This window comes from Agelaius tricolor, unplaced genomic scaffold (genome assembly GCF_023055355.1).
Source record: "Agelaius tricolor isolate 1412-34295 unplaced genomic scaffold, bAgeTri1.0.p SCAF_4, whole genome shotgun sequence".
Taxonomy (NCBI): domain Eukaryota; kingdom Metazoa; phylum Chordata; class Aves; order Passeriformes; family Icteridae; genus Agelaius; species Agelaius tricolor.
Genome location: NW_027269264.1, coordinates 35,680,732 through 35,708,311, shown reverse-complemented (window position 1 = coordinate 35,708,311; position 27,580 = coordinate 35,680,732). Strand labels below are relative to the sequence as shown.

The 27,580-nt window shown below is 35.9% G+C and overlaps 1 protein-coding gene across 1 annotated transcript in view; it reads right to left on the bottom strand.

The window, feature by feature from the left end:
* JMY (junction mediating and regulatory protein, p53 cofactor) overlaps window positions 1-27,580 on the bottom strand; it is a 65,454-nt gene that overhangs the window by 23,501 nt on the left and 14,373 nt on the right. The window contains exons 2-5 of the mRNA XM_071425259.1: window positions 23,969-24,142; window positions 10,302-10,452; window positions 8,320-8,489; window positions 2,778-2,943 (exon numbers count right to left, since the gene is read on the bottom strand). Of these exons, the coding sequence (XP_071281360.1) occupies window positions 2,778-2,943; window positions 8,320-8,489; window positions 10,302-10,452; window positions 23,969-24,142 (661 nt within the window). The remainder of the gene's footprint in view (window positions 1-2,777; window positions 2,944-8,319; window positions 8,490-10,301; window positions 10,453-23,968; window positions 24,143-27,580) is intronic.

Genomic DNA, 27,580 nt, shown 5'->3' with positions numbered 1-27,580 from the left:
AGTCACTGCTCCTGGGAGGGAGGGCAACTTCAAGGCAATCCTTCAAAGCACTATAGGCCTGAAAAGGAGGTAATTACCAATAGTTTTATCAACACTCATGATTTTTAGCTTCCTGAGTGAAGCATTTGAGTAACACTGAGCTCATCTTTAAATGCTGCCTTCTCATCTCTTGCCAAGAAGGAATGTGTGGTGATTATAAATCCTTCAAGATGTTGGGATGAAGAAGCAGTGAAGACCTCTTGCTCTTATTCCACTGGCATACAAAGTAGGATATATTTGTCATACAGCAAGAAGAAAATGCGTTACTGCTGTCTGAAACAGGCAGATGCAGCTGGCATGTCTGTCAAGTGTCTATTCCACAGCAACATCAAACTTTCTTTTTTCAACTTTTTCAACTACTTTCAGAAGGACTGTAATTTCTCCTACTTCAGCTACTTGATTATTTGGGGACAGGAACAGGATTTTCCTCAGTACACACTCCATTTTAAAAGCTGTTGTCATGAAGTTGTCACTTCATGTAATTTGTGTGTACAGTCTCTGCTGCAACAAGAATTCTGACTGCCATGCTGATTTCAGCTCAGCAGAAGCCATGGCAGGACCAGACAATAAAACACAGCAAGATATTCACCTTAAAAGAAAAGCTAATAAAATACACCTAACAGTCCCTTTACTTCAGCACTCGGTTTAAAAAATAAAAACCCTGTAAAGCTTCACCAATATGTAACTGTCAAGTCACTGGAACTCCCTTTGTGATACCACTGAGTAAGAAGAAGACTCATGGCTGACAATTATATTTCACCACGCAGTTATAAAATGGGAGAATTTACACCTGAATTTTGCTTTACAAGACATTAATGCAAAGTTAAAACCAGAAATATAGAAGTTCACTCATCGCAAAACCATTTTGACAAGAATGTACTCACACTTCATACGAATAAGATAAATTGTAAATTCCACCTAATAAAGTCATGCTTTTTCAATTTCAATGCAGGTATTTGCTTAATGACTAGTGCTGCTCATAATATGACAACCTATTATCATTCAATCCTTTCAGATCCTTTGCTGAATTTGCAAAAATGTTCTTCTAGGTCACAGCCAACTGCAGTCAATTCAAACCATGCTCTCAAAACATTAGTTGAGAATTCTCTGAATTATCTCAGCAGAACCACTACAGTCAGAGACTAGAGAGAAGCAACAGCATCTCCTCAGCTTATACACATGAATTTCAAATCATACAGATGTGCAAAATCAAAGTCTCTTACTTTACTATCAGCACACTTCAAAAAGAAAGTTTTAACAGACCATGCTTTTCTTTTGACATCATAGGAAACAACACATATTAGAAGACCACTAAATGTTTTAGATGCTTGAATTCAGATTTGGTATTGAATAGTCTGAAACATATGTAGTCACTTGCACATCACATTATTTTTCACATTAATTGTTCTATCCACCTAAGGAAAGCCTGAGAAGGTAATTTCATGTGTTGAACAATTCCCAGACATTTAGGAACTGTATTTTTCATCTTCTGTCCTGTGGGATAGTTTTGGATTTATTATTAAACAGTATCTTACAAATTTAAAATAGCAAAGGAAGCCAGAATGGTGAACCGTTTTGTTGCCATAAGGGAAGAAAAAGGGTGATGGTTTAGGTGTCTGAGGGTTGTATTTTGGATTAGGTGGTGGGTTGAGGTCTTTTCTGAGATTTCTGGAGAAAACATGAATGACAAATTATATTGCCCTGTGACATTTTTACAGCTTAGTCTCTGACAGCCCAGACGTTTTACTATCACTACACCAAAGACAAAGGATTTTGATACACGTCTTCTCTATCTCCTGTTCAGGGGATTTCTTTCAGTTCAGAAGTGAGCAGACGTCTTCAGTACCAAAACTACATGTCTGATTTCCCAGTCCAAAATCTATCTACCTCAAAAGCACTAACTAATTCTCTACCCAGTCAAAGCTGCCACATTTCTGTAACTCATTTGCAAAGTTTCCAAGCCTTATGTTCCAAGCATACAGTTATAGTTGTTTCCATCAGAAGCCATAAAGGTGGAGATTAATGTTACAGTGAGACAAATCTGTGATACCTTTGTTTTCTCCTTTTCCAGTGGCAACTCAAAATACAATCCAGCTTCAAACTTCTCTTGGAAGAATTTTCTATCCATAGCAAAATTTTTTATTCAACCCCTACACTCTAAAAACAAAGCTTGCTTAAATACAAACATTAAAGATAAAAAGGTCTAAAGGACAGAACTGGATTGAAAAATGCTGTATGATTTACATGTACTGTTTCCACAGTTTCTAAATACATGAGATGTAGTAGGATAGTTCTGGAATCATAAGGTTTTCATTGCTGCTCTAAATCTGAGATAACAATATGAACTTCAAGTGTAGAAAAAGGAATCCCATTTGCAGATACAGCTTTTGAAAACCAATCACTTTCAAGAAATGAGCAATATCAATGCATATTGCGTATTTTCAGACAAGTCCAGTAATTAAGGCATCTCCTCCTCCCTGATCTTAGTTCTTCAAAACATACACAGTTTGCATATCTTATATGCAAATTTCCAAATATAGGCAATGAGAACCATACCAGAACTTCTTTATGTGTCTGTATATGCCTTATAAACAGGCGTAAATTTTAATTTAACAGTACTTTTGCAGCTCTTCACATGGCAAAGAATCTGTTCTCATTTCATTCCCACAGGCTTCCCTGGACTCCTAGGAAGAAAATTATCTTTCATAGATTTGTATTAATTGAAATAAATGAAGCACCTGACATCAATCTTCTGATGCTTTCAAGCTGTGCTGTCAGTAGCAGCTCTTCACATTTCAAGATCTCGAACTGCACTTCATATAACTGAAGCTGTAGATCATAGTAATCAGCTTCTAAGTGGTCCAAATGGGCTAATGCTTCTGTACCACCTTTCAGGCTCTGCATCTAAATAAAAAGAGAAAACAACAAACAAACAAAAACCATACAACTCCAGGATAATTATGAGAACAAAACCACAGATTTTATTATTACATCTGGATACTGTCCAGTACAGTATATGTAACATATTAAAATTGAACACATCAAGTCCCTAAGATATGTCCTGATCAGACATACACTTTAAGATGCCTTTAATAACTGACTTTTTTTCTACATGGCAATGAAATAAATCCATTGAATTACATTTTGCAACTGCAATTTGCAAATTTTCAATTTGCATTGAATTACACTTTGCAACTGTCAAGTCATACAGTGCATATTGTGAAACATTCCTCACACTTTTTTACTCTACCACTTGATTCTCTGAAGGTACATAATTAATTTAGAATTCTCCTATCTTGAATCCCAAGTCTAGAAGTAGACATCTAGAAAGCTACAGTTTAAACCTGTAAAAGGAGAAATGTGAAAGGAGGAAACCTGTAAAAGGAGGAAAAAATGTGAAAGGATGTGCAAACAGGGATAAATACATGCACTGATCATCCTGTAATGACAATTTAGTTGTTCTGTTCTTTCTGGAGTCCTTCACAGAGTAACTACACAGATTAAAATATTTACATATATTTCAGTTCTCATTTGTATTATATGTTTGAAAAGAAAAGTAACACACAACCAAAGTGAACTGCAACCAGTCTCTTTCATTGAGTCAAACAAGATTTATCTGCTCAATACAGTCAGCCATTCAGATCTTATTTAAACAAATACCAGCATGTAAGGGAATCTTATGTGCTGAGGCTGGAGGGAATTCACACACTTCTACAACCTGCATGCAGAAGAGTTAGGGCCACATCCAAATTTTTTACCTGCTCAAATAATGTATATATGATAGTTTCTCTCAGATACTGTATGAAAGTAATGGTAAATTTTAATAGAGATTTGTGATCTGTCTACCTCATTATTCAGAAGAAATGTCCAGTTTCATATTATAGACAGTCAGTCATTAAGAAGGGATGTCTACCAAGCAAAAATACCCAACTTATTTAGCGATACATTTAATAAAATATTTGCTAGCATGTTCTGTACATTATGGTGTTATCTTAAAGTTGTAAAACTGAGTCTGTAACAAACAGCTACAAATGGGCTCCTTGAGTATTTAAATATGACTGTAGTAAACTAGAAAGGTATCTGTACTGAATTAAACCAATGACCCATTTTAGTCAATATCCTGTTTTGGGAAAATGTTGCAAAAATCCAGGACAGTGAAACAAAACAGACAGTGCAGTGATATCTTCCCAAAAGGATTCACCAGCCTCCAGCATAACCTGTAGCACAACTTAAACCACACTGCTGCCTCTTATATGAAACAGACTTACTAAACTTAATTAATACATTTGTCCTATCCCTTTTGTTTTTTTTAGCATGTAAGCTTTTAGCACCTGCACCATTATCCATTGACAGGGATTTCACAGCTCAAATTAACGCAAATAGTTCTGTGTACTACACTTAATTCCATATAAGACTGCTAGACAGAAGATCAGCTAATCAATTCTTGCAACTTCTAATTTAAGTTTCTTCTGCTACATTTTGTACTTCTGTATGCATTTTTGTATATGAACTATTAGTCTGAAAATTCCAGTAAGTCCTTAAGTGAACAGAGAAACCTTACAATCATTAATGTATCATGCATGTCCTAGAGTCCTCTGCTACACAAAAATGTCTTGTTATGCCATTTTATTACTTTGCATCCATATTAGGTTACTAATTTGACCAGAACAGTAAATGATATAGTGGTTGCATAATTGGAGTGAACTACAGGGTACTTTTCAAGACAAAAGGACTGATTCTCTTGAACTCTCCAGTTTTCCATATAAGATGGATAATGTTTATTGTTCAGGCACGATATTAGCATTTTTCAAGGAATTTGACATTTCTCAAGTATTTCCTCACTGTAAAAAGGCAAAAATTTGGTGGGTTTGGGGGTAAGGAAAGTCATTGTGGGAAATGTCTGTTTCTTTTTAAATTAAGGTAGTGTCAAATGTGGCCACACCTAAGAACTTCCCTTTTTCCATGAACTGTGAAAATTACTCAAACCTTCATAATTTTTTTCTTAAAAACAGATGTTCCAAAATTTAAATACTCCATGCATATAAAAACTGAATAAAGACATAAAGACACACACAGATCATCTCCAAAAGTATCAGCTCACCAAGTTATAGCAGCTGAGTACTTCATTCAGTTGCACTAGTGTCTGCCTGATAAAGGACCTTAGCATCTGACAACTGTACCTTTGCCCTACAAAGAGCATACACTACAGATGCTGTTAGTTACCTGCTCTGTTTTAGGGGTACCCCGCCACTTTATTCAGCTTTCAGGTGCAAAAGAAATGGGAAATTAGTACTGTTGTATGATTCATGGGCAGATATCCTAGCTACATAACAGCTCCCCACATAAAACTAAAACAAAGACCTTGAATTTCAACAATTTATGTAAAACTTCATGTAGGATACTCATAATGTGTGATAATTCAAAACAGTATAATCACTTTTGGACATATTTCAGTATATGCTGTTAAAAATTTCTCTTCTTAATTGAGGGCAATTCTTATGAGTTTTTACCTAATCTGTACTACTAATTTTCTGCATCCTTGGTAGCTCTCAGGCTGATCAACATTGTGAAAGAAACACAAAGAAATTTAACATGGGAACAGTAGGGGAAGCATTCTGCAGTTGTGCTGGTTTTGGCTGGACTAGGGCTAATTTTCTTCTCAGTGTCTGTTTTAGTGCTGTGTTTTGGGTTTGTGCTGAACACAGGGTTGATAATACAGAAATGTTTTTGTTATTGCTGAGCAGGGCTTGCTCAGAGCCAAGGCCTTATATGCTTTTTGTATGGTCACTCTAGAAGGAAAGATGGAAGTGCATTGGAGGTTGGGAAGAGACACAACCAGAACAGGTGACCCCAGCTGACCAAAGGGATATTCCAGACCATGTGACATCACGCTCAGTATATAAAGTAGGAGGAAGAAAGAGGAAGGGAGGAAAATTTGGAGTTAGTGGAGTTTCATATTTCCAAGTCAGTTACCTGTGATGGGGCCCTGAACTCCTGGAGGTGGCTGAACACTTTTCTGCCCATGGGAAGACATGAATCCTCATTTTGCTTTGCTCTGATCACATATTTGGCTTTGGCTTTCCCTATTAAACTGTATTTATCTCAATGAGTTTTCTAGCTTTCAACCCTTCTGATCCCACTTGTGAGGGAGCAAGTGAGCAGCCACATGGCTCTTGGTTGCTGGGGTTAAAACACCACAGTGGTGGAACAAAAAACTTAAACTGGGGAGATCCAAGTTCAATTTCCTGTAATGTCACAACTTTCTGCACTAATGAAATAAAATAATTTAATCTCTACAGTATTTGCTGTTGCCTTTATACCAATCAGAGAGTGGTTGCGTTCACTGAATCATAGAGCAGCTTGGGTTGAAAGGAATTTCAAATTTCATCAAGTTCTAATCCCTCTACCACAGCCAGGGACACCTTTTACTAGACCAGGTTGCTCAGAGCTCCATCCAACCTGGCCTTGAACACTTCTCAGGATGTTGATCCACAATGTCTCTGGGCAACCTGTTCCAGTCTTGCTCCCTCAAAGTTCAAAGAATTTCTTCCAAAAATATTTCATCCACCTTCAGTTTAAAGCTATTTCCCCTTCTCTTACTACAATATGCCCTTGCAAAAAATTTATTTTCCAAGACTGTATGTTCAAAAATCCATAGACATCCTGTTGAACACAAACACTTTCCTCAAGTGAAGTCATATCACGTCTTTGTTCTGAATTGTCATTTTTCTCAGCTAAAATCCAGATGTATTAATTTCTTGAGCATTTTAGTCTCTTCAAACAAATATCCTGTTTTTATCTTCTAGAATATAGTAGCTAAATGATTTGCCAGGAGGTATTTCAGTTGTACAAACATTATCTTTATAAGACTGCCACCATTCTTTGCAAAGATGGGATTCCCAGTCAAGTTTCTCACATTCAACTCTTTATACTTAAACCTTTTACATTCTCAGAACACATGATGTGTATCCGAGCAGAATCTGGTTAGTGCTATCTCCCTTTTACTGTACTCAGACCCAGAGCTCTCTATACCTTGTAATACACCATCCCAAAGCACTATGGCCATTAAATACTCCTTATTTCTCTGTCCCCAAAAGCCCCAAACTCATTGCTCACTTTCATCCTGATGTATACTACAAGGAATTCTTCCTTTTCCTGTGCAGCCCCTAACACTTGCGCATATCAAACCAAACACTCACTCATTTACCAGACTGAGATCTCATTCAACAAAAATGCACAAGTCTCAACAGGGAAAAAATAAAATGTGCCACAAAAAGAAGATGCACGGTTACTCTAAGTGAAAATATTCAATATATTTCCAATTAGTTGTGCTGGATTGTCTCATCAACTCTTGACTAAGGATGACAACAGCCTGATAAACTCAGGTTTTCAGACAACTCTTGGATTTCCAAATCTAAAGAGCACTGAAATGCAGCAAACCTATTTTTGTGTTCCGGCTCTTGCATGTACTCTCTCTTCCCTGCAGATCAAGCTGTCTTCTACAGAAGCTCCCTAAATAGACACATAGTCTATCAGCCTTACAAACCTACCAGCCTTTGCAGTACTAAAGTTGTGAGCTCTCTGGATAACCTTTTCGTAACAGCACCATCAGTTTAGTCAAATTTTGCTGAAACGTTTGAAAAGTTCTCCTAAAACAATCATCTAATTGCTAGAACACACATTAACATTAGTATGACAGAAAGTTCTTTACATCAAACATCCATATGCTAGCAAAGTTTAAAAGAGAATTTGAAACACTGTTACTTTTGAGATGTCATAAAATCCAATAAATGTGGATTTTTTTCCTGCTAAGGCATTTAAGCACAGTTTCATGCATGAACTCTTTCCTCAGGAAAACCGTAACTAGCACAGCCCCCTCTGGAAGATTACCTGGTAATTAAGGTAAGCAGAGGAAGAGTGCAACACAACCATCCAGCTACCCATATATTTACTAGTGGTCAGACACCTTCCATTTGGAATGTCAGAGCTATTCTGAAAAAGTGGTCATGCCTCAGAGCTAAACTGCAGAGATTACACAGCAGCCAATTTCTGTCCTATCCTTTATCTTCACTTTACTCATCCCAGTTGATGGCTGTAAACATTAACAGCAAAAACTGTCTTTCTGGTTGACTAACCAGGAAAAGGTGAGCAGAAAACATATGTAAGTGGCACAAAACTCACCACACCTACATTGTCTAACATTGTCTAACCTACATAATTTGTCTAACATTGCTTCTTTCTGTGCGCTTAAATTTTCTACTTGCTAGCATGAAAACTTACCTCCTCTTTCAGCGCATGCTTCTTCTGCTCCAAACAGATTTCTTTAGCACGCATCAACTGCAAAGTCTCCTTAGAAACCGCATACTGAAGCTTTTCCATACGTTCCACTGCTGCTGCCCATGCTGCCTTACCAAATTTTTTCTGGTCTGCTCGCATTCGATCATACACAGCTACAGAAAGGAAAAAAAGAGGCAGGCATCTTACTAGTCTATTCTTCAAACACTAGTGATCCCGCAGCAAAGAAAATGCACACATTTGTACTTAATAAAAATCTCATTAATACAACTATTTGGTCTTGAACTGGATCCCAAATTTTCCCCACTTCTGTAACCACCAATTATCGACTACTAAAGTCTCCAGCTTACCTTAATAAGATTTATAGTATAGTCATAAATTAAAGTAAATCTGAAGAGTGAAAAAAATACTACTTAAAACAAAGATTTCAGCTTAACTTCAAGTACAATTCTGTAAGAACACTGCATGACATTAAAACAACATCTATCTTTTAATTCAAAATGCAGAAGTCCCTTGCCTGATCCAGATTTACTATTCTTGGGCCCCAGATAACATCTAGGCGGACACATACAAGATTTTCACTACTGTTAATATACAGATCATGTGATGCTGTACTTAGCATTGCAAAGCAAAAGCCACAAAAGTAATGGAATCAAAGGGGTGGCATTAAATCACCACATGCTATTACATGCTGTTCTTAGGTAATAAGAAGCACCTTTATGTTTTCATGTGTTTTTCCTCTGCCGTCTGTTAACATTTGGGTATGTAAGACTACCCTGCAATCAGCACGAGACCAAGAAAAACCCCAAACACAAAAACCACGTAAGTAACCTGTATCTTGAAGATCTACACTGTAATCAGCCTTCAGGCATGTCATTTTCCACTGGTTTTGCCCCAAATCCTGACTGCTGTACATAAAAAATCATGTGAACAAAACCAACAAGTAAATATTTACAAATATGCATTATCAACTAGTAGTGTATCTTACTGGCTGCCTATGTCATACTAGAAAAGGAGCAAAGCTGATTAGTACATTTAGAATTTCCTCTAATTAAATTTATTCGAACATGCTTTAACCTATTAAGTCATCCAGTCAGAGTAAGGTGAAATTTCACATTAACTTGGGTGGTCACTGAACAGAGTAAATTTGCAGTGCCTGCATCTCTTGAGTCAGATGTAACAGTCATGTACAGAGATGACAAGAGACCTACCAGTCAAAAAAGGATTTCTCCTGTGGATCTTGCACAATCACTATCACCAAGGCAAAGAAAGAAACAGGGACCTGCAGTTAGGCAGGGGAGGACACCAGGACAAACTTTGTCAGTGAACTAGAAAAAGGTCTGTTTGCCCTATTAAACTGGTTATTTAAGTTAAAATGGTACAAGGATGAGAGCACAGGTGTACGTACCAAGTCATCTGACCTCGCTCTACTGTACCACTTTTTAGTGAAACCATCACATTCTTCAAACACAAAAAAGCCAAGGCTATATCCATGAAGGCTTCTGAACAACAGAGCAGCTTTCATTGAGTAGTTAAACTGAGGTTAATGCTTAGTTATGAAAAAAATTACTGAAAGGCAAGGAAGACTAGAAAAGGAAATCAACTGAAAGACAATTAACATTTACTATGAGGGTCTGCCATATCCAATACAGAAAACAGAATCCACCAGGGACTCTATGCTCCTAAATCCTTTGCAAATACAGAATACCACTAATACAATTGCATTGAGAAAGTGGCTGTAAAACTTCTACCTAAAATTTCTATTCTGTTCACTGCTGCTGATGTTCTGAAAAGGTTTACAAGCGAAAGATTCAAATAGACACAGAAGAAAAAACAAATAGGAATGATTACTGCATTTTCCACATGAAGAATTGATGAAAAAAATAACTCACAGTACAAGGTAGACATAGTAAACATTAAATAATTAAATTTTTTATGTGATGGATAGAATGACAGGAAATAACTACCTTTTTGTGTTTTAGCTGTTATTTCAAAATATTTAACTGTAAGATCTTGAATAGAAAGCACAGCCATGTGAGCTTTTTTCTGCCAATCAGCATCTTCTTTTTGCAGACTCTCAATTCTTCTGGGGCCCAGGTAGTCATTCTCTATTGAGATCTGAAAATAAATCAGTCCATAATTAAAAATACAATTAATTGCAGCTATTCTGCCAACAGCAAACAGTTTCAGGGCTACAAAAAGAAAGAAAATGCAACCAAACAGAGATAAAACCACCACCCACAGTTTCTAGTCAACAGTAAAAAACTCCTTGGAAGCACTCCCTCCTCTTGAAAAAGTACATCCATCTTTCATAATTATTGTTCTTATTGGACACATAAAACCCACACATATAAGCTTGATTTGTCAGCATCTTTTTATTATGTATCTTATTACCTGCAGATTACATGCTTCATGCCTCATCCAGGCTTTCTTCCAGCCTGGACTATTTCATTCTGAAGTAAATAAATGCTCTTTGATCAGAATGAAGCTGGCAACCATGGCTGTCCTGGGGTAGTGCTAAGTAAGGATCAACATTTTAGAAGTTTTTCTTTGTTATAGATGACTTAAAGTATATTTTCCTAGTGCCTGGGAGCTCAAACATCCTTTCATTGCCAAGATGGAAGGCAATTTTATTCTGAGGTTCCAGCTATCTGAAGCCAATAAAAGACCTGGAGTTTGTTTTACAATTAATAAATACATAGCTTTCTCTCCCAAACCTGGGAATTTCTACACACCACTCACACTACAACAACAGACTACATATCTTGTATCTTAATTAAAAATTTAAGCCTGCTCATGCAATACCAAAGTATTAATTATTAATATTTTTCATATCTATCAGTCAAGAAGACAGCTTAATAGTACAGGCAAAACTGAACAAAAGCAAAAGTGCTCATAACTTTGTCTATCCCTGAATATTTCAACCTGAAGTTCTAGTGCTTTAAGTATCAATCTTGATTTCACAGAGCTTCAATTTGGTCTAAATAGCCATTCCACTCAAATTGCAAGTGAAATGTTTTTAAGTGACTGTTCAGGACCTACTTCTGCATACCCACTTGTCTCTGTCTCTCAGATGGATGATTTTCACAAGTAAAACAAAATAGATGCTTTCTAAATACTTGTTCATTTCTTGAAAAACACTTAGACATTAATAAGGTATTTGAATCTACTTCATTTTTTTTTTCCCAAACTCTTAGAAAGGCAACAGATGAAGCATAATGTGGATAAGTGGTAAGTGAATAACACTTACTAGATACATGATAACATGTCATTCTATGGAGCAGGTATGCATCATGTTACAGGTTTCCAAATAAATATTGAACCGTAGACATACACATATATATATATATATATATACAAACACACACATATCAGTGAATTACTCACTGGTGAAATTAATGCTTTCTATTTACACAGAACTCTGAAACAGCTAATTCATTTGTGAAGCTGGATAAAAAGCAACACAGGTAAAAGTCATCCTTTTCTGCTCCTTGGTAGAGATGAGGTAACTTGACACCGAATAGACAAAGGATCACTGATAATGTGAGTAATGCTCTTATTAGGCAGGAGTTCTAGGAGAATAAGTAACATTTTTTCATAAAGTTTTGTCTGCCAAATATTATTCACACATGGTGCAAGCTAAAGAGTTTTATGATTGCATAATATAATTGTATCTTTGTTCCCTAGAGCAAGTATTTACAAATAACAAAAAAGGGAAGCATCTTTTCATTATCCACAATCCCAAGTATGTCATCCATATATCATAATTGGCATTAAAGGTACTCATAAAGCAATACAGAGAAAACCCAAGAAGTCGTGGCTGCATGAAGAAGAACTGATCAACAACTTGCCTTTAGGCTGCAGGAACAGTGTCATGCTTAACAGAAGTGTGGAAGGAGCCCCAGAAAGATAAAATGGATAGAAACTTAACTAATGTTACTTGATCTGCCTTCATGCTTGCCCACACCTACACATCTAGCCAGACAGTCAAACTCTTAGAACATGGTTCTTAAATATCTTGCAGTAGAATCAAAAAAACCAAAGGTACAGCCAATGTTCATGTTTGGACTTTGCATTCTGCAGCTTGGATAAGGGACACACACATAGAGTGTTAACTTTCTGGCTCTGATGACACGAAATAATGGAGGATGGATGTACTGGTTTTGGCTAGATTAATATTCTTCGTATTAGCTAGTATGGGCTCTGTTTTGGAATTGTACTGCAAGCAGTAGTACTTAGTTATACAGGGGCATTTTAGCTATTGCTAGCAGTGCTGACACAGAGCCAAGGCCTTTTCTGCTTTTCATCCCCACTCCACTAGTGAGGAGACTGGGAGTTCCTCCCAGTAGGAAAGGGAAACAGGTGGGAAAGCTGACCCCAGCTGACCAACAGAGACATTCTATACCATAGAGTACTGTGCACAGCAATAAAGCTGAGGGAAGTAGGTCATGTTCAGAGGGATGGGTGTTTGTCTTCCCAAGTCACTGTTACCCTGCACTCTTGGAGATAGCTGAACATTCGCCTGCCCATAGGAATCAGTGAATGAATTCCCTGTTTTGCTTTTTTCACGTGCATAGTTTTTGCTTTGCATATTGAACTGTCTATCTCAACTCATGGGTCTTCTCAGTTCTACTCTTCCTATTCTCTTCCCACCACCACTGAGCTAGAGTGAACTCCTCCAGCTGTGTGGGGTTTAGTTGATGGTTAAAGTTCAACTATGACAAAGAATGAGGCTCTCACTATTACAAAGGCAGCATTCAATCTAAAGGTGAAGACAGAATCTAAGTACGAGTGGAGAACTGTCTTTGACAGGTGAAATATCCCACATGCTTTCTTAATAAAGTTGAATGGCTAGAAGCTGAGGATGAACCTTAAACTGAAAAGCTTGTTCCCTTCACTTCTGAAGCTGTTGGATCAGACTACCACAGCAACAACCTCTCCACAGCTATGACAGCCTGAGGGAACTGAGTTCAAGGTGACAAATTCCAAATGAGAAAGTTCAAGAACAAGCTTCCAGGCTGGAGTAACAATTCTCAGTCACAAAGATCTTTGTTACTCTTCAGATACATGAAAGACAGGATCTAATTTTGGGAAAAGTAGACTTGTCAAAAGGTGACTCCAGAACAGTATACAAATAATAGAGTCTGCACTGCCTCCTTGAAGACAGCTCCCACCTGTGTTTCTATTAGGTCAATGACTTTCTGAGTGGCAGCAAACTTCAGGAGTTCCTTTGGGCCTCAGATCTAGCTGGCTACTGCTCCCTGCTTCTCACTTCAGGCTTGTGATGTTCCTGCCCAAGCTTGCTTTGCTGGGTTTGCCTGACACACACGCCCTGTGGCCTTCTGAGAGCCACTCCATTGACCTGAAGGTGATCCAATGCTCCCTGTGGGAAAACCAATCTCTTCCCATCCAGCCACTTCATTCCACCTGATTCAATTTTGCCATCAAAAAGTAAAAATGAAAATCAGTTATTAAAAAGAAACAATTAAAAAAAAAAACCCGCAGTATAAAAGAAAATACTGATTGCAACCTTTCCAAAGGTAATTACAGTCATTCCTTATAATCAAAACCAAATAACTATAACAAACTAGAAAATAGAGGGCATACAAAAAGACACTTTTAGCCATGGACCTGGCACACTTTGGGAAAACATATTAAAAAAAGACAGCCATATTATGAGTGCATAACCTGACAGCACCAACAACTTAGAAGAATTACCAGTCCTCAAGTGCAACCTAGCTAGAGAATTACTGTAATCTACTGGCCATTAATTAAACTTATGCTTGTCATCCTGGGCAGGACACAGAATCTCCAGAGAAAAACAGAGATGAAGAACTGAGACATGGGGGTGAAAAATATATGATCCCCCTTGCCAAACAGGGGTCTGAGCATTATATCTTAGTCCAAGATTATTGAGCATTATATCTTAGTCCAACAAAATGTCACTAGAGAAAAATCTATACAAATATATATACTACATCATAATATTCAATTTAAAAAATATGACTTTGGTACATTTATATACAAGATAGAAATTACTCATAGCATATGTTATCACAGGAAATAGAAAGAAAGCCCATGGGGGGAAAGAGATAGCTTAAATGAAGACTACAGCTGTAATAGGGGGAAAAGTTGAGAAGTAAAGATAAGGAATATGCCTCTGGAGTTTGAAGCTTATGAAATGGCAAGTTTTCTACCCACCTGCAAACACCTCCAGGACAGAAGTGACCACTCCCTCATTTTGTCCTAGCTAAGAATTTAAAAAGGAAAAGGGAGTAGCCATGGACTATTAAACATCAACATGAACAGGCTTGTGAATCTTGAAGACTTTGTTTTCTATATTCTCTTCAATAATTAATCACCTTGATGTAAGACAACTCTCATTATGGAATTAAAGGAAACTCTAACATGCTTCTGCATTCCATTATTGTTTGCAATATATGCATAACCTGTTTATGCTTTATTTTGCTCACCTTTATGATGCAAGCATCTTCAGTTTTTATAGCTCATAAAAGAGCATATGTCATTTTAGAGACTAAACAAATAATTTTTAAATTACTATTTTCCATGTTAAATATGACTAAAAGAAGGCAAAGAATAACTCAAAAGTGCTGTCACCTAATGACATTTCTTGTAAATTTGTGTATCTACTTCTGATTTAATTATATTTTCAGTTAAAAATTAAGAAAGTCTAATGTAGTTGAAGTTTCTTCCTAACCTAAAAGGCTTTGCAGTTACCTAACATTTTTTCAAAGTGAGCTTTTGGCCTGGAATTGCTCATTTCGACTCAAAAGTTTTGGAGAAAGCCTGGTCTACAGAAAAAATCACTAATCTCACAACTAGATGAGAAGCCAAATCTACAGTTTCTCTTCTACTCATCACTTTACCAATAAAACAATCCAGCTATTCTTCCTTTAAAATCCTATATTCTCCTTGAGAGGAATCCAAGCTTCAGAGTAAAATTTGCTATGATTTTTTCCCCCGATGCTGAAGCTTGCTTTTGTAGACTTTCAAGTCTTACAAGTTTTACTTCAAATGATGCTTTGAAGCTAAGAAAATTATGATAGCTTTCACAAAAGTAGTTGTCACAAAAGACAGAAGAAGGGAGAGAAACAGCAGAAGCCATTAGCTTCAACACATCGCACAAACACCTATTTTCATCAGCTATTGCTTCAGACTAATGGAACATAAAAGAATGCATCTCAACACTGTATTGATATGTTTCGGAAGGAGAACAAACAAATTCTTCAGAGAAAACAAACTGAAAGGAGGCTCCTAAACTAGCCCATAAGCAAATGAGGATGGATCAACAGAGGCAATGCTGTACTGGAAATATCCTTCTCTAGAACAGTTGGAAAATTATGGTGAAGTTATGAAGAGACTAAAGTAAGCTTATTCAAAGAAAATATAAGCAACAGGTCTGAAACGGTGGGATACACATATAATATACATCTACTAAGTCAAGGTCTTTAATACTTTTTATGTTTTTTTCTGGACAATGGACAAGATTAACAGAAGTAAGACTTGGCCCAGGCCATGTAATAACTTAGGCAGGTATATGTCACATCTCTCCAGCTCCCTTTCTTATTCTTCTCCTGGATGGACTTGTAAGAGGTAGAAAAGGAGAAAAATGTGACATGTAACAGCAGCTCAGTTAGTCATAAGAACAAAAAAAAGTAAGCTGAGTGAGTAGTGCAGATGACAGTGGCAAAACACAAAATGGAAATGGCTTTATACATGAAAGCATGTTTCAGATCAAAGGCTCAGCTATCTGCCTTCTCCAAGAGGTCAAACAAGTAAGTCCAACCACTGCCTGCTAGACATAGCAGCCAGAAAACATGCATTTCAGCATCTAGTCAGAGACTTCTCAAAGTTAGTCCTACTAACTTTTTTGTTGTTGTTGTTTTTAATTTAACTGTGCTCCCAGCTGTTAACACAAACCCAACACTATTTCCCCAAATAAGTTATAATTCTGTACATACAGCTCTAAATATATTAGGTGAAAGCATTCTGCTTTGAAAAGGGCTTCACAGTTTTACCCTAAGGAATATGGACATGGACTTCAGTATTAATACATAAAAACCCATTTAGTTTGCATGGTCTAGATTCCTCAAAATATCTGGCACCTAGGACTAAAATACAAACTGCAGGAGTTTTGATTATCTTAAAACACAGGAGAACAACATATACAATTCAGTCAAGACTGTAAAGGAAGCAACAAACCAAAAGGTTACAAGATGTTAGGACATACAGAAAGAAGACTGAATAGTAATGTCATACTACTGTGAAGTGCAGTGGTGAATGTTTTTTCCAGAATGATGGAGAATGCTGAAAACCTAAAAAGTAGTCAGAAGAGAAAAATCATAGAAGATGTAGGTTAGGGCAAGCATAAGAGGAAAGACTGGGTTTATTTAACTGGTATTTTTTCCCAAGACACACAAGCATTTATGTTAAGAGGTACAGTGTTAAAAACACTAAGCTACAGTATTTTATACTGGAAATTGACAGAATCAAAGCTAAACAGTGTACCCAGCATTACACCTTCCTTACTCATTCATCTGTATACCATAAAACCTTTCCACATACATTTCAGCTTCACTGACTGAGACCTAGACTAAAAGAGAGTTCACCTTCAAAAAGAAAGATTTTTCAGAAAATCTACTTTTAAGAAGACATATTCGTCTAGTTATTTGAAAATGCTATTTAAGCCAAGTTAATTCAAAGGCAAGTGGGCTTGAATGTTTCCAGACAGTTTTCAGTTTCTGTTTGTGCATGAAAATAACTGGATGGATTTTTAAATCTTCAGTTAAAAAAAACTTAATATATGCAATAGAAGAGATGTTAAGTGCATATATACATATGTCAAGAGTTTATCAAAATATGGTTGACAATTTTTATATACAGATATGCTGAAAAAAGAGAAATAGAGAGAAAAGTATTAGCCAGAAAAAATCAGATTAAAGACATATAAATAGCCATGAACATAGATACTGAAAATAACTGTAACAACTAGCAAATAAAGTCTGATAAGTTTCAGTATGAGGTTAGAAAATATGATGAAAGCTTTTTACAGAAAGGGTTTTTTTAAGTACTGAAAAAGCACTACTGAAAAGAAGTACTAAAAAGTACTAGATTTCAAGTAACTAAGATATTTAGGTAAAAAATCTTTTTGTAAACTCTCAGCAAATTTTTCAACCTCTGAAGGCCTTTGGTCCCTCTCCTTGACCTCCACAGTTTGAATAACATTGCATCAAAGTCTCCTCCTTTTCCCTCTTTCCCTATCTCCAACACTGAAAAAAACACCAAAAAACAACAACACACATTTCTAGGGTTCACCCTCCTTGACTCTAATCCTCAGGGACAGATAATTTAGAATTTTCTGCATGTTCACCAGCCTTTCCAAGTTCCATCAAGATGCCTTTTTGAACGGATACACTGATTCTGCATTTTTCTGCACTATTTCCTCCATTATTAACACCTGAGGAAAAAAAAATTAAGACAAAGTACAGATACATTGCTAACTACCAAATTCTTTTACAAGCCTGCTAAACTGATGGTTAATCTGAATCATTAATAGCCACTAATGATTCTCCTTTTGAACACACATATATTTGGTGTCCACACTTCAACTGTGGAAATTATTGCCACAGAGCATGTAAGGTGTACTAAGAATGTGTTTCTGACTTATTTGTAGGTTGTTTTAAAGCACGACAGGTTCATTGAGGTACCCCTATTTTCTATACTTTCTACCCCTTAACACTCACGATTCATATATCTTTCTGATCTTTGATAAATCACATGCCTTCCAAACTAAGGCAATCCAAATCCAATCTGGTCTAGCCCTGAGAATGCTTAATAGGAAAACACTATTACGCTCCATACTGTCAGTATTCTGATACTGTGGTATGTTTTTGAGAGGAAGAAACTAAAACTCTGGCATTCAAGATGCAAATATACCATGAATGTACACCAAAGTATGATGTTTTCTACTTGGTGCTTGGCAAAAGCACCATTTTGCTGCATTTGGCAGCAAACTCAAGATAAATCTTACACATTTTTCCTCAAGAGTAGTAGTTAGTTAATTAGGTGTACATAAACACACATATCTGCTTTTGGAGGTTGTCATCAACCTTCTGCACATGCATTAATTTTTACTTATTGAAATTTCACCTACCATTTTATTATCCAAACCAGCTTTTTGTACTGCGACTTTTAAAAAAACTAAACAATAAACCTTTCAGCATTCTAACATAATCAAATTTTTCTACAAGTCTTAGTAACCACTTTTATAGCTGAATACCTAGAGCAGTCTTGCACTCTACTCATTTTGCAGACAAGCAGATTTAACCAATCAGACACACACCACAGTTTTGTAGTCAGCTACCTCTTACCAAGACCTAAGTTTCATTAAATGATTTAGGGTACCAGCCTGCTTTCTATCAGATTGCCTCTTTGGAACAAGTTTCTTTTTGAGAAAGTCCATAAGGTCCTGACTTTAAATCAGCAAAATATTCTGATCTGAGTTCATATAATAGTCTAGAGGATTTATAGTCCAGACTGTAAACAGAGACTGACATACAATCCTCTTGAATCAAACTATAAAGACAATTAGCATAATTCACCGTATTGCAGCATATTCTCAAACAAGCAAGCAGTAATTTCCCTGAAGTTTCTGACCATTTTGCATAAACTTAGATTTCTTCTCCAGTCTACAGGTTTTTCAAAAGCTATGTTTATTTAAGTATTATTCCTAATAATGCGAGGACATGCATTCAGCTGCAAATAGATTTTTTAAAAAGTTAAAAATCCTTTGATGTTTTACAGTTTCTCCAAAACATATTTATGTGATTAGAGACTTTTAAAACAAAATATTCTGTAAGTACTTTTAAAAGTAATTCTCTCAGTTTTGCCAGCTGTTCTCATCTCTAAATTTCTTTTGCCTTGAACTTGTTTCATACTTCATTAAACTATTTTTTAACCAAAATTTTACATATTCAATACAATGTAATTTATTTCTAAGTACTTAATTTTGCATAAATCAAAGTTAAATTAGTTATAAAGTTCACTACTGCAATTCACCACAATATATTAAACAAGGAATTCAAACATAGTTTGAGCTAGAGTTGTATTTTTAATATACCAGAATCTGCATAAGTGAGCTTGAGAGGGAAGCAAACTTTCAGACAGACTAATAAAAGATTTCAAAATTTTTAAAAGCAGGATGTTATGAATCATCAACATATATGCAGCTCTCATCTCAAGCCTCCAGTGATAGACTTCAATATTAATGTATCTGAAGTCATTAAAATCTCTTCACATTCATGTGAACTAACATGCAAGTAAAAATCATTAACACATAAGCAATGAAGCTACGAGTATGTTTAATATATTTAACATACAGTAAGTTTTCAATGTGCTCATTTCCTGGAGATGAGCTGAGATGTAATGGTGGCTCTAAGCTTTCACCCATAATGAGATATTATCAGTTTCCAGTTAAGCAAAACCAGCTCAACTCAGACCTTCAATAATGCATGTTTTGAAGTTTTGCTGGCATCTACATGTAGGTTGTGAAGCAATTTGTTACATTTTATCTTTAGTCCAATATCAAGGACATCCAAAAAACCCTCAAGCATGAAAAGAGAAGGCCTCCCACTGATTTCACTTGGCGCTTGAACAAACCCAGTGCCTATTCATCACGACTGAAATACTGTCCACAACTACAAGGCCATAAAAATTCTAAGTAGCAAGGTAGTTTCTTTGACTGCATGAAGACTGGTGAACACAGACGTACAGACAAAAAAGCCTTTGAGGTTTAGCCCATGAAGTAATTTTTTAAAATAAATTTTTTGTCTTTTCTAATTTACCAGATTTGGTATCCTGTATCAAAGAAACCTTCATGTCTTACTCTTACAGGACTTAAAGCTTGATTACAGTAACCTACAGCCAACTATCAACCACAAGCTCATCGCTCCCTTACATACTTTCTGAAGAACACAGCGCTATATATGGAGGATCTCACAAAGTTTAGATTTAACTTTCTGAAATCAAAGGCACCAGAACAGAGGTACCTACTCTGATTTTTCCAAATTTCAGAAACACTTAGCATTTTTATTTCCAGATATTGATGACTACTACCTCCAACTTTTCTGCTATGGCAACGTGTGTTCTGCACACACAAAAAATAAGCATTTTTTCACAGGGAAATTATTTATTTTGATTAAGGAAAAATTTGTGGGCATAAATGTGAAACATTTTTAGAATCAAAAATTTAACACCCTTTCTTAGTTGCCAAGTAGTCTGATTCTTAGCAAAAAGAGTATCTTAAATTCCATTTAAAATTCAACATCAATGCTAGATTAATCTATGAACATTGTTTATCCTGTGGTTTTATGTTCACAGTTGCCTAACCAGTTCTTGGAAGAATATACAGAGAGCCCAAAACATGTAAAACAGCATTTGAGTATCAAGCCTCACTTGCCTGGTGCCTATATAATACACGAAGAAATCAGAAAGAAAAGTTGAAATCAGAAGAAAAGGGCCAGTAATGCATAAAGTGAAATTACCATGCTAGAACTCACTGCTTGAATGTCTTCACCTATTATTACAACTAAACCAGCAACAGTCTGTAATTAAATCAGAAAATGCCTATACAAATCCAGTCCAGCTTTTATGCATATAAAAAAATATAATACTGTCTTCAATTCCTTTATTATGCCTTCTCCAGCATTCAGTGAGCATATGGACTGTTTGGTTGGCTTATAAATACAACTTTTCACATTTACCTTACAAAATACAGTCATACTAAACACTGAGTATGTCTAGTAAGTGAATCTTTATTTTAATCTTGAAATGAGTTCAGACTTGCCTCTTTGATAGGCATTTCTCAATTTGATAATACCATTCATTACAAGCTGGCTTTTATTTCTGTGTCCCTCATAAAGGCCTTGGGGCAAGCAAGGTTGTTCCCATATCATACATACAAAGATTTAAGTCCAAAACACAGCTGTGCTTGTAATGCTCAGCTCTTGCAAGAATGCATGGTATCTGGTAAGCATCTTGACATGCGTGGAGGGAAGTCCCCATGGATTTGAGCAGCGCTTACATATAAAGAGCATTTATATAAACAAAACCAGGTTTCTGATGCTGGAAGCCCAAAAAAAGACAAGCATATCACTTACTGAACACATTGTTCTAGGGTCCAATGACTAGCCCGTAATTAAGCAGAAATGCCATTAGAAGTTACTTTTCCACAGTGACAATTCATTTCATAATAACCCAGCTTTTTTTCCTTTCATGATCTTATACCTTTTTCATCCTGCTTTTCAAATCCAGAAATATTTAATTACTTCACAGCTTTGACTCTTCACACACCTAAATGTTCCATCCTTTACACTAAATGAAGCAAAATACACCTGAAAAATGAGTGTACGATCAAAATATAAAATGAAACAAGATTCTATCATGTCTATAATGGGCAGCAGTAATCTACATTTCCAAGCTTCCACATGGTTTCTAACCTTATTATGAACTTTTATTCTGAGTTGGTTTTGTTTGTTGTTTGGTTTGGTTTGTTGTTTGGTGGGCTTTTTCCTCAAAGAAGGAATCTGGGTACAATACAGATGTCCCTCTCAAGTAAGCTTCCACTGAAGACAGAACTTTGTTTTTGTTTTTCCCTTGCCTCCTATAGGCTTGTCTCTTCCTTAAAATTTCACAGGAACAGCAGAAATTTAACACCATATGATATATATTCCAATTTTTATGTCCTGCTCCAAAATCAGAAAACACTCTTCCCAAAGATTACGGGTGATGTAATTAACTTCCTTCTAAACTCACTGCGAAAACTGACAAAATTAAGCTGATTAAAAAATTTAAAACCTTCCAAATTCTTAAAAAACCAAACCAAACAAAAACAACTTCCCTACAAATCAGAAACAGATACCTAATACAGAAGAGGTCTGAAACATTAAAGCCTGCCAGAAAAACATATGCAGCCAGTTAATACAAACCATTTCATGCACAAGTTCTATTTATAAAACATTTCTTCAACCCTAGCTACCCAGTATAATATATGTTTTGTCATCATAGATACAAGTACTGCTTTCTCTCAGACGATGAAAGGAAAAACAAGACATGGCATCTCTCTCTACTGCATGATACAGACAACCAAGTTTTTTAACTCAAAAATTGCCAAGTTAGGAAGAGAAAACAATGTACCTTAGAAGAAATTATGTATTGACTAAAATAATTGACTAAAAACACATAATAAATTATGTGTTGACTAAAATAATCAACCACAGAACACACCTCTGAAGTTTATCAACATTAATCTTTCAGGAAGAATATTAAATAATGCATTTTAAAACCGGAATTCAAGAGATTACTGAGGTTTAAAAAAACCAAAACAGAGCAAAACACAACATAACTCTTAATATGTATATCTACTCATTGTAATATTTACTTTTCTTATTTGACAAAAGAACAAACAAATAATCTTTTTCTCTACTATAAATTCCAATAAAATGGGAATTATTTCACCATGCTTTGAAGAAAGCATATTAATAAATGAAGTGTTTATAGGCTTCAACTGTATCGTACGTCTGAAAAAAATACTCATGCCAATTCTCTGTGCAGTAACATCATTCAAGAGAAGAAAAAGCACTTTTAGTTAAAACATCATCATGTTATAAAATGAGTTCTTTTAAGATTGCTGATTTTTCTGAGAAATTATTTTAGGCTCACAACAATATGTCAATATAAAACTAGTACATCATAAATCCTTTTGCCTCCCTCATTCTTTCTCAAAACCAGAGAGGAACACTATTTTTAAGCTGAAAACAGTAAAAAAATTGACTGAACAAGGTAAAAAAAAAATAACTGAACAAGGTATCAAGCTGAGATAAAATGACATTTACAATACAGATAAAATGAAATAAAATTTTAGCTTAGAATCAGAAGGCTGTAGTCTTAATAATCTGCATAGGAACTAATAGTTTTACCAAAAGTACATCCAAGATGCAATAAAGATAACATTTGTTAGTTCTGGCTAAGCATTCAAGATAAAAATTACTTTCAAATATAACAAACATACTCATTCCAGAACAAATTTACCAAAATGCAGTATTCTTCAGATGGCTTTTTTAGCTCTTAGGAGAATATACTGTCCAAGTGTTACAACAAATTATGTATTTTAATTTATGTTCCATGAGTTTAAGTCTTTTGCAACATCAGAAAAAAAGCTACTGACTTTTCACAGTTCACCAGATTACACAGAAAATTACTTTTCATTTTAGTTTCCTGAAATAATCTTCTAGAATATACAATAGCATAAATACTGCACATCTCTTTGTATTTTATATATTACTCAATATTCCCAACCATAAAATTTTAAGTTTGACCTATTTAATTCAGCCATGCATTTGAAGGGTAAGACAGCAAGATAAACAGGTGGTGTTTAGCTACATATGTCAGACGTTCTCACTCATCAAAAACACTCATCTTAGTGAAGAGCCCAGAAAAACAGGGTCAGCATCGAGTGGAAAAATATCACTTCATAAACTGCATAACAGAACTAGTAAACAGGAACTAAAAAGCAGAACTTCCCAAATAATAAGCATCTCAGTTGCTTTTACCCTACCTTTATCTGCTGTCTTCTAAGCATCGCAAGTTCCCTCATATCTCGGAATGGTTGCAGTAAGTACTGGTAGAGCTCTGTGGTGGCTTCTGCAAGATTACTGTAGGCTTCATCTTCCATTTGGTACAGTTCAAGGAGCTCTACCATACTTTCTGTATTCTTATGTTTTTCCAGAAGCTGCAGAAAAAGTACAAGTTTTAATGAAAATATCGGAACATTGCTGATAAAAGTGAAAGCAATTTAAAAAACTTTTTTTAGCCTATCCTTTTGTATCATCTTCCCCTTCCCACAAAATCACCAGACAAATAAACAAAACAATCTTAGTCCCCAAAACACATCTTCAATTCAGCCAATTAAGTATGAGAACATCTCTGATAACCTTAACTGAGCAACACTCAGACTGATTTTTTAATTTCCAAAGATTTCTGGAAGGTAATGAATATGACCACAAAGAAAACAGAAAAAGCAACTTAGCACAACAATTTATAATGTAGTGTTCAGGTATGCTACTTCAGACACTTCCCACTTCTGGGTAACAGAGCAGGGGAAACTGAGTGATAGACAAGGAGACAGAAAGAGAAGTTGCATTTTCAACTTTCTAAACTTTTGAGAATTTTTGGTGTTTGGGTTTTGCGGTTTTCTGTCAGTCTGTTCTTTGGATACACACAGCCCCCATTTCATCAGTGTGGCCTCAGACAGAGAGCAACCCATATGAAACAAAACTTCCTAGAAAGTTCAATCACAAAACTTCAAATGTATGAACCTTTCATTCATTTTATTTTTACAACAGGAATTACCTAAGCATTCTAACCTTTAAAAAATACTTAGATGCTAATATAAAACGACTTTAATTCATATAAGAAAATACAACATCAAAGTCTGTCTGTTCTATCTTTTTGTTCTTATGAATCAGAAAATTCACTTGTACAAACTAGCTACGATGTATGATTTTTTTATTGTATATGCTCATTTTGCATCTATTTTGAGCATTTGCCTGAGCAGACTTCACATAGTGCTGGAAATCTTTCACCATGTCTAATAAAAAATGTTTACTTGTTTAATAAAAACTAATCTCATACAGACATGTGGAGTAGTTAATGTATTTACAAAGACAAGATTATCTGAAATTAATTTCCCTCTTATATAATTTTCTAAGTCATAGTCTCTTGCCCTTTATATTATCATCTCAAAAGCATATATTCACAGTCCAAGTTTAAATAAACTTAGAGATTAGTAACACTGTGGTGTAAATACATCCTATTTTCTATCTGTTCATTGAAGTTGGCTGCGAAGCCATCCATGAAATCTCTCTCTATAGTGAACTGTGTTTCAGTTACCAGAATGGGTATGAAAAATGTCTTTCTTTGTAATGGAAAGTTTGTTTTAGAACATCTCTGTAGCTCTACCTTTGAAGCACTAAAGAAGGTTGGAGAGAGGGTGCAGAGCAGAATGCAGAGATGCTTGTAGCGGCTCTATTTATACGTTCACCATTAAAGTAACAGATTCCACAAGAAGACAGGAAAAGCTTTCACTTATTAAGGTTTAGCAGAGAAGAAAGGTCTGGGAAAGAGGATATAAAACACATGTGAGAATCCTCACAAGGAGGAAACTTCAGCACAAGGCAAACTGCTTTGTTACCTAAACCATTTCACACAGACAATTGCTCCTATCACAAAGTCATTGCCTATGCTCTTCTGCTCTTCCAGTAGCACACAGCATTTTGTAGCATTTGAGTTCTCACTGAGAACAAGCCTTTGGGCTTGCAGTCTGTAAGACTAAGACTTTATTAACTTTCAGTTTTAGACACACATAACATAACCTGAAACTATAGAAACCCAGATACTCTTGGATTCATGCCTTAAGTCCCTATGGAATAGTCTCACACTATTCCAACTCACTATTTGTTTCAACCATCTAGTCTAAAAATGCACCATCTTCCTCAGCTCCACTTCACGCCACTAGGGCCTAAAAGCAGAGTTGCCATATACCAGCTTTCTCCTACTTTCCCCGAGCACAACCAGAAACCCCTCTCTCAGTCCCAAAGCTATAATTAGATTTCCATCAAGCTACTAAATCTTTCTTGTCAAGCCACCCATTGCACAAAGGAGAAACTCTACCAGTACATGACAGTTTCCTTTTAGTTGCTTAGGCTATCAGTATCTTACTATTAAATAAATTTACACCTCTGTTTCATTGTGAAACACTACTACTCCACTAGGATACAAATTCTAGAGGGCAACAAAAAATGACAATTCAAGAAAATGAGCTTCCATTCTTCATCCCTAAGGCAACGATGCAAGCAGAATCCTATTACTAATGAGGGCTTTCTGAATGAAAATGGTAACAAAATTTTGTCTATTCAGCAGTTCCAAAAAAACATGTAAGAAAAATTACTTAGAAACCAAAGAGTATAATCTTATTTGGTTTAATGCAAAGATCAATGAGCTATTCAATAGGGGTATTCTTCAATTCTTCAAAACAAATAGGAAAGTTATCAGCCTGAGAGTACTTGTTACATACAGTCTCATTACACCCATCCATCTATTCACGCCCTATTTTCATGAGAAACACTAACCTTGGACATAAAGCTTGAATACTGTGTTCAGCTTTGGAACCGTCATTACAAGAAAAGCACTAAGGTGCCTTTCATGGAACTGGTGAATTGTCTAGAGAATAAGTTTTACAAGATTAGCCTAAATAAATCAAAATATCGGACTCCTGATTAAAAATAGCTGCTCGTCCTATCAGCAACCAAGGAACCAGGAAGCAGAAAAACTATAGTGCCCTATTGCAATGTGTCCTTCCCCAAGAGAAGGGAGAGGGAGGGAAAGACCTACAAAAACCTAAATGGGATTTCTAGATACAGCACTTCTCAAAATGGTATAGTAGCTTACTTAAAACCCACTTGAAGAGCTGTATTTAAGCAAATATCCAATCTTCCCCAAGAAGCGTAGATCAGCTTCTACTGAAGCTTCTACTATAGTTACCTCATACAGTTCAGGAAAGTCACCTGAACTGTATGAACTAACTATAAAAGACAACTCTAAGTTTATTAAAAAAAGAGAAAAAAGACGGTGTAGCTATACAGCACTTGGAAATACCATTGCCAACCCTCTTCCCTAATCTTGCCTAATGCAAATGTAGAGCTTGTCTTACTGGTGACTGTTTTTTTTAAATGATTTTTTTTTTTTTTTTAGCTGTGTGGGGATCCATCTCTTCTTCCGTGTAACAAGTTACAGGACAAGAGGAAACAACCTCAAATTGTGCCAGGTTTAGATTGGATAGTAGAAGAATTTTTTCAGAGAAAGAACTGTCAAGCACTGAAGCAGGCTGTGCAGCGAAGTGGCTCAGTCATCAGCCCTGGGGGTATTTAAAGGATGCACAGATGTAGCTCTTAGGGGCATGGTTTAGTGGCGGGCTTGGCAGCTCTACATTAATGGTTGGACCTGATGATTTTAAAGGTCTTCTCTGACCTAAATGATTCTGTATAAGTGGTTTAAAGGAATACAGAACTATTCTCTCTCACATTTTGGAACTGGAGTGCTTACCAACCACCAAGGCTTCAACAGTCCGGGCTGGTATGAACAGAAGACCAATTAGCTTTGATTCTACTTT